At 41.4% G+C, this 8,381-nt stretch overlaps 1 protein-coding gene across 1 annotated transcript; it reads left to right on the top strand.

The window, feature by feature from the left end:
• The first annotated feature begins 300 nt into the window (after positions 1–300).
• On the top strand, positions 301–8,050 carry tbl1xr1a (TBL1X/Y related 1a). The gene is made up of 14 exons (XM_083888700.1): positions 301–403; positions 2,373–2,518; positions 2,624–2,849; positions 2,976–3,108; positions 4,314–4,455; positions 4,943–5,006; positions 5,527–5,624; positions 5,713–5,773; positions 5,881–6,002; positions 6,090–6,164; positions 6,826–6,953; positions 7,081–7,246; positions 7,340–7,441; positions 7,566–8,050. Exons 1-14 carry the CDS (start codon positions 346–348, stop codon positions 7,590–7,592), a joined length of 1,548 nt encoding a protein of 515 aa, XP_083744826.1. The 5' UTR covers positions 301–345; the 3' UTR covers positions 7,593–8,050.
• The last annotated feature ends 331 nt before the right edge of the window (positions 8,051–8,381 follow it).

The raw sequence follows: 8,381 nt of genomic DNA, 5'->3' as shown, positions 1-8,381 counted from the left end.
ATGAATATCATACGGTAAAATCCGAATGATATTCATCCCTGGGGATTTGAGATTTTTAAATGTGAATATGTTCTGCTTTCTCTGCTCCTCTGTGACGGAAAACTGAATATATCAGAATTTTCTGACATTTTATGGACTGAACAACAAATTAAATGGGATTAAATGAGAACATAATTAACATATGTAAAGATAATGAAAGTATTAATAGTTTCTGCTCTAATTCTGTGTCGACACTTCTACACAAGTGTACAACTTGTTTTCATCGTTAATTAATCTCTCTCTCTCTGTCTGTGTTTTTCAGGCTAGGTGTGTGTGTGCTGACCTCATGGTGTAACGGGAGTAAAGATGAGCATTAGCAGTGATGAGGTCAACTTCCTGGTCTACAGATACCTACAGGAGTCAGGTATCCTCACGTCCTGGTGTTCATCACCTCTGAATGTTTTGTACTGATAATGTACTGATAATATACTGATGCTCTGTCACTGTCCTTGATGATTAACTTATGACAACTTATAATAATAAGGGATGCACAATACCACTTTTTTGTGTCCACTACTGATACATTAATTTCAGACCTTTACAGCACATTTGTGCTTGCCATTTTAAGACAGACAGATTTCTCCAACTGTGTATCAAATATTCATCTCCCATAAGGAAGAAATAAGCAGTCCAAACAACATGACTCGGCTAAAATGCTGTTGCATGCAATGCATAAGATTTTTATTGGATGTATTGGATTCCAGTGATTTTGACCAATATCAGATCCCTAATAATAATCTTCTAGGTATAGTGATTTATGTGGATTCTAAGATGTGTAAGGGATATATAAGGGAAAGGAAAATGTATAATAACAAAGAACAAGTTAAATATTGGCCGATACGATATCATCGATGATGCGTTACAAAGCAGTGACTTGTATGTTGTGAGTAATGAAGGAAAATTTGCAGTCATGGACAGAATATAGTCTTTAGTTAAAAAGATGTTCTGTCGTGAACAATAATGCACGTAACTGCAAGTCTTCCTGGCTTTTGTGTGCAAAGCAGCTGTAACTGTCAATAACCTTTATCCGACTGAGGTGAGCTACTCTGTGTAAATCAAAGTGGTGAATCTGTGCAGAAGAGCTGCCTGAAGGCTCAGCTTCACTCTTGCATGTTGGAACAATGGTGTGGTGTTTTGGCTGTGAATCACCCTCCCGCTTCCCTCATATCAGATCTGTCTGTTGCATAATATATGAGAAAAGCTACAGATGGCTAATGTTCATCAAGCAAGTCCTGTCAAAATAGTGGAGCTGATTTACACAAATGAAATTGAAATAAAAGCTTTGTGCAGTGACATTAGAGGGTTATGGAGGACAGCTCTGAGTTCAGCTCCTACTTTGTCATCATGATGTACATTTTTCATAGATTGAGGGGAAAAACTGGTCTGAGCAAGGGCTGTTGATATTGTGTGGAACATTCATTTTGAATAATGGTCATATCCTGCACAGAATTGACTTAAACTGTTGTTTTATTAACCCTTAACAACAAGGCAATGGATGTTTTTTAGAGATGTAAGCAGCAGCATGTCACTTGACCTGTGCTGCCACCCACTGGCTTTATTGATCACTGCACATGAAAGTTGATGCATGAAGAATGAAAAGGCCAATTAAGTGTTATATAGCAAAAGTTTTATTTGAGTTGTAAAAAAGCCCTAAGTTGGTGGCTATTGGCTTTTATTTTGAAAGACAGGTTGTAAGGATGTACTGCTGTTTAAGAGTGACTATTGTGTATGAAGAAGCTGGTAACTGGTTCATGCAGTCATTCTCCACATTGCTTTTTGTTTTTATCTGCACAGCATAGGTGACCATAAATGCATAAGATATTAAAACATGTATTTTATAAGAATAACTACTAAAACAAAATGTTGAATACAAACACAAATTTTATTTTTCTAACAATAACTTATTAAACTAAATTTAAAATCAAAACATACATTTTTTTTGACAGGAAGTAGTCATACTTCGCACATGCCCAAAACAAAATGGGCTTTGGCTACAAATTGGGTAATGACAGGTGCTTAAATGAGCAAAGCCATTAACCCATAATTTGAGCTTGGTTGTCACTAGCATCCATGGAGCAATCATGCGGAGCTTCTATTCAGAGTGGTGACCTGTGTCTCCACATGACAGAAAGAGGCAGTGCAACTGCAAGCCAGGGTTGAAAAATGTCCTGTCGGACATGATTATTTGGCTGCAGTGATGAATCAGTCGATCTCTCTAGTAGCCTTAAAAGTATGAGAAATACTGGTCGCATGTCTTGAACAATCCATGTTAAATAAATACGATATAAATGACAGTAGTGCATCATCAATCTCATTGTCCCTCTCCTCTCCAGGATTCTCCCACTCAGCATTCACGTTTGGTATAGAGAGTCACATCAGCCAGTCCAACATCAATGGTGCTCTGGTTCCCCCTGCTGCCCTCATCAGCATCATCCAGAAGGGCCTGCAGTACGTCGAGGCAGAAGTCAGCATCAATGAGGTGGGATACAAATAAGGTCACATCACAAAAAAAAAAAAAAAGAACTCTCCCCTTCTTCCCTCTTCACATTTCCCCTTCTGACTGATCACTTCTCCCACCCTCCAGGATGGGACGTTATTTGACGGTCGGCCCATCGAGTCTCTGTCTCTAATCGACGCGGTGATGCCAGACGTGGTTCAGACGAGGCAACAGGCTTACCGGGACAAAATGGCCCAGCAGCAGGCTGCTGCTTCAGCGCCAGCTTCAGCCACCGGAGGCAGCATCACCGGCAATGCCAAGAACGGAGAGAATACTGCCAACGGGGAGGAGAACGGACCCCATGCCTTAGCAAGTGAGTTTCACAGCCACACATTTACGTTTATGGTGTGTTACTTCACTGTAGAGAACTCGGTCACAGTGGCGGAGAGTTTACAGGCCTTTTTTTTTTTACATGCCTCCTGAATCTCTGTTTACTCAGATAACCACGCAGACCTGATGGAGGTGGACGGAGATGTGGAGATCCCTCAGAACAAGGCCATGGTCCTACGGGGCCATGAGTCTGAGGTCTTCATCTGTGCCTGGAACCCAGTCAGTGACCTGCTGGCGTCAGGGTGAGTCCACAGAAACTGCCGCTGCCTCACCAATGCAGCGTCTTCTGGTTTTAAGTTGAAAAACAAAGTCATTTTCAAAACCACTAAAATGTTGCGTGGTACTGTTCCTGTGGCGTGCGCTGCTTTTTTATGACCCAGCAGAGACGTAGTGCAGCAGGAATCCTTAAATTAGAGGTATCGCTGTCTTAAAATGAACATTTGCAGCCAGCTGTGAGAGTTAGTGTCTGTCATTGATGAAATAAACTACTATAGATTTGCTACCGCTACAGATGACCTGGCTAATTTATGAGCTACCAACCGGTAGTTCCCAGCTAATGTTACAGAGAAGAGCAGTGTTTTGTGTTCGTCTTGTATAGAATGAACAAGTGTGAGTATGTGTGCATAAATCAAACACCTATCAACATAATCAATATGTTTATCATAATTTGTGATATTATTATTATTATTATTATTATTGTTAGTAGTAGTAGTTGGAATAAACACAACTTAAAACGCAATACCAGGTCTTCAGATTGCTGTGACTAATCATTATTATCATTATCAGTTATTTGGGGGTTTAATGGATTTGTTGTTGTTGTTGTTGTACATTTAAAAAAGCAGACATCCCAGAACTTGCATTAACTTTGTTTTTAAAAGCTCTCAAACTGATCCATCAATTATCATAATACTGCATTATAATACTGCAATGCACTGCAGAAGCTAGAACTAGAATATTTTTCCTTGATAACTGACTTTGATTTGATTTGAATAAAATATTTATTCGAGAGTTTACTGATGATCTGTAAATCGATATTGAGTGTTTTTGAGGTATTCTCAGGGTCTCAAAAAGTATTTAAAAAGTCTTAATAGTGAATTCAGTAGTAATACTCAAGTGTTGCTTTTGGTTTAATTTATTCTTTCAAGATGTCCTTTGATTGTGCTCTATAGATTTAATTGCAAACTAAAACTGCTGATTACAGCTCGAAGTTCTTAAAACATTTTCAGAAGGTCTAGGGGAAAAAAAAATGTAACTTCAGGATTCCTGCATATACCCTGTTATTTCCTGGCTTTTATTTTCAGAAAATTGATTTCCATCAAATTGTAATGTTATGTTACTGTTGACAGTCATGTGGAATAAGACTTCACTGCCACATCCTAAGATGCTATCTGAATACAGTCACGTGTGAGTCTGCTTTTCTCATGTCTCCTCCGTCCTCATGTCTCAGGTCTGGCGATTCGACGGCCCGCATCTGGAACCTGAGTGAGAACAGCACGAGCAGCTCCACACAGCTCGTCCTGAGACACTGCATACGAGAGGGAGGACAGGACGTCCCCAGCAACAAAGATGTCACCTCGCTAGACTGGAATGTAAGCAAATGAACGCACACTTGCTCATACACTCTTTATTTTTCGATTTCCTACGTACAGTTAACAAACAAAGCAGTGTGTACGTTAACATACTGCAGATACACGCTTGAACGCACCACAGCGAACACTTCCACCACCACACAGGAACTCCCTGCGAGCCCTGAACATAGCATTTGATGATATCGGGCTGTGGAATTTTCCCTTCAGTTCAGCCAGTGGGCTGTAAAACTGAGCCAAGAGCAGCGGCAACACAAAAAAAAATTCCTGGAAAGCGTCCACACTGATGGAAAACACAGGCCCGGCTCATAAAACCTGCTGAATCACAGCCAGCGTCCTTTCATTCAGCCTGGACTCTGCAGGCAAATGCCACGACTGGAAAAAACTCCCGACATGGATCTGCAAATGACACCGGAGTGGATTTGTCAGGGATTCATTGGTCTCACACTCACCTGGCTTCACTCTCTTTCTCTCTCCTTCTCTGTGACAGAGCGAGGGCACGCTGTTAGCGACTGGCTCCTACGACGGATTTGCCAGAATATGGACGAAGGATGGTAAGAAAAAAAAAAAGAACACCTACTCACTTCTTCATAATAAGAACATATAAAATAAAATAGTAAATATTTGTATTGAAAAGGTTTTGTTTTGGAAATAATCCTGACAGTGATGTGGTGCTTCTGCTCTGGCATATGCAGCACATGGCTCAGTGAATGTTTAAACAATGCTGCCATCTGGTGGCAGGTTTGTAGAATGACACAGAAACAATCACATACTTTGTTATGAATCTCTTTTCTTGTCATACGTTTTGATAAAAAGGCTGTCCAATGGACATATTTTGAAAATATTGTAGACTTAATCAGACAGATAATTTATTTATTTTAAATATGGCAGCCATGTTTGTATCCATTTCCTGGGGCATGCGTGGTTAAGTCAGTGTTGACTTTGTGTCAATAACTCTTATAATCACATTTAGGAAACCTTGAATGATCTTTTAATTTGATCAAATGTCCACGGTGTGAAAGGTGTGTTGGCTTGAGCTGCAACACTAACAGGCTTTGTTCCTCTCCTCCACAGGTAACCTGGCCAGTACACTCGGCCAACACAAAGGTCCCATCTTCGCCCTGAAGTGGAATAAAAAAGGCAACTTTATCCTCAGTGCAGGAGTAGACAAGGTAAAGCTGTGATTTTAAAATTAGGTCCATTGTTACCATGTTAATCTTTTAGTCGCTGTCTCCTCTAACTCGCCACCTGTTTTCTCAGACAACAATCATATGGGACGCCCATACAGGAGAAGCCAAACAACAGTTTCCCTTTCATTCAGGTATCGGAGCATTTTCATCACTCTTCATGTCACTCAATCGAGAGTTTCCCAGTTTTCTTTGAGCTCTAATGTCTCACTGTCTCTTCCCCTCTGCTCATGTCCCACAGCTCCAGCTCTAGACGTGGACTGGCAAAGCAACAACACGTTTGCGTCCTGCAGTACAGACATGTGCATCCACGTCTGTAAACTGGGACAGGACAGACCCATTAAAACATTCCAGGGACACACGGTGAGTCAAATTAAATATCACAATTAGAAAAATTAAAGTTAGATCTAAACTAAGAGTATGTTTTTTATTCAACTTGTGTCTCTGCAGAATGAAGTAAATGCAATCAAGTGGGATCCCACAGGGAACCTGCTGGCCTCCTGCTCGGACGACATGACACTTAAGGTGAGACCCAAGTGAAATATTTGTGGTGATCACCGTCACAGCTGCCTTTGACCTGAAAGTGTTGGACTGTAAAGCAGTAGTTTGGGGTTTCTGAAGTGAACAGTACACGCAGGTGACTTCCCTCTGGTGAGAATCAGCTGGGGGACATGACTGTCCTACTATCTTAAGAATATGCTCAGTTGTGCTATTTTGTAAAGTGCTCACTCCCTTTTACCAAAGCCCATTGAGAAAATCTGTGATTTAAGATCATGCCACACAGGAGTCTTTCCTCCATCAGCAAGTTCAAATGTATGATTTTTTTTGTCATTTGAAATCTTCCATTAAGATTCATCAATGTAATAGAAATTTACCAAATGAGACAATTTCTGTGTCCACACCAGTTAAAAAACTGATTTTATCAATGGACTTTGGTGTGGGAAATATGAGAGGTTTAGAACATGAATTAAACTTCAGTTTCTCAATAAGAAAAGGATCAAGTCAGCTTTTTATTGAGTAGCTGGAAGCTGAAACATGTTGATACAGATCTGCTATATGTAATACATATTGACCATATTGTTTTCATGCTAATGTTGTTTTGAGGAAGAAGGCCTGAAATGTTCCCTTCAGTTTGTGCACCTGTGTGTAACACTCCTGTAACTTTGGGGTTTTTCTGTGTTTTCAGATCTGGAGTATGAAGCAGGACACATGTGTCCATGACCTTCAGGCCCACAGTAAAGAAATCTACACCATTAAATGGAGTCCCACCGGCCCCGGAACCAACAACCCCAGCGCTAACCTCATGCTAGCCAGGTGTGTGTCCGTACTTTATCATAAAACAATTAGAACTCTCTGGTGTACAACAAAAACATTCCCACCGCTAGCTACAGTGTTTCCTGCTGTGCATCAATGCCGCACGTTTTGCCTCGTGCTTCCACAGTGCATCGTTTGACTCCACGGTTCGTCTCTGGGACGTGGAGCGAGGCATCTGTATCCACACGCTCACTAAACACCAGGAGCCCGTGTACAGCGTGGCGTTCAGCCCCGACGGTCGGCATCTGGCCAGCGGCTCCTTCGACAAATGTGTGCACATCTGGAACACACAGGTAGGAGGAGAAACTGACGTCTGTTAAAATGTGGATATTTTTTGTGGGGGGAAAATCTATTCTAAATAAGACTTTTGTGCCTCGTGTTTGCAGACGGGCGCTTTAGTCCACAGTTACAGAGGGACGGGGGGAATCTTCGAGGTTTGCTGGAACGCAGCAGGGGACAAAGTCGGAGCCAGCGCATCAGACGGATCTGTAAGTCTAAAGCAGGATGGTTTAGGTTTACGCTCGGTATCAGATCTTCTCGTTTCTTGCTTTTATTGTTCCAAAGTTTTCTCTGAGGTCAGGTTTATTGTCGCCTTGTCTCTCTCTCTCACAGGTGTGTGTACTAGACCTGCGGAAATAGCGCCGCTGTTTGTTGGAAGCCATGGACCGACCATGAATGTGTACATAGCCAAATGACTGTCCCTGCCTGCCCTGTGTACTGCTCACGCTTACAACTACGGCCCCGCCCACCGACAGACAGGAAGCAGGAAAACGGGAACAGGAAGCAAGCAACCCCCCTGGCACAGCAGGTCCTGACAAGAGGGATGAACAGTTGGATGGACGCATAAAAGCAGGCGGAGGGATGGATGCGCCCCTCTCCGTCTGTGCAGACTCTAATGGAGATGCAGAAGGGACGCAGCGATTTAAAGAAAAAAAAAGAAAAGAAAACCGAAAAAAAAAAAGTTCCAGATCCGTAAATGTACCAAATTTGGAAGCTATTTTGCTTTTTTTTTTTTTTTTTTTATCTTTAAACCCATGCTCATTGTCATCAAAATGAAAAACAATGAAAAAAAAGTGTTGATCTTTGTTTAGCTGGATCTCATTGTGCAGACATATCAACTTCTCCACCTTCAAACAGGATGGCACTTAGTTCTTTTTTTCTTTTCAAGATCTTTTGTTTCTGTGTTTTTTTTTTTTTACTTATTTTTTTATCTTTGGGGTCAAGGGTCGGGTCGGGAGTTTTATGCAGTGGAGAAGTACACACACACACAGATATACTTGGACAAACATGAAGCTGATAAACCGTTTCCTCATGGCGATTTTAAATGTACATTGTTGTTTTCTGGTTCTGGTTGATGTGATTGGGTCAAAATGCAGTAAGTCATGTCATCTCTGGACTCCTCCCTACACGTGATGATTAAGATGCTTT

This window comes from Microchirus variegatus, assembly GCF_963457635.1.
Source record: "Microchirus variegatus genome assembly, chromosome: 4".
NCBI lineage: Eukaryota > Metazoa > Chordata > Actinopteri > Pleuronectiformes > Soleidae > Microchirus > Microchirus variegatus.
The sequence above is the reverse complement of the archived record's forward strand: the minus strand, read 5'-3'. Positions and strand labels throughout refer to the sequence as shown.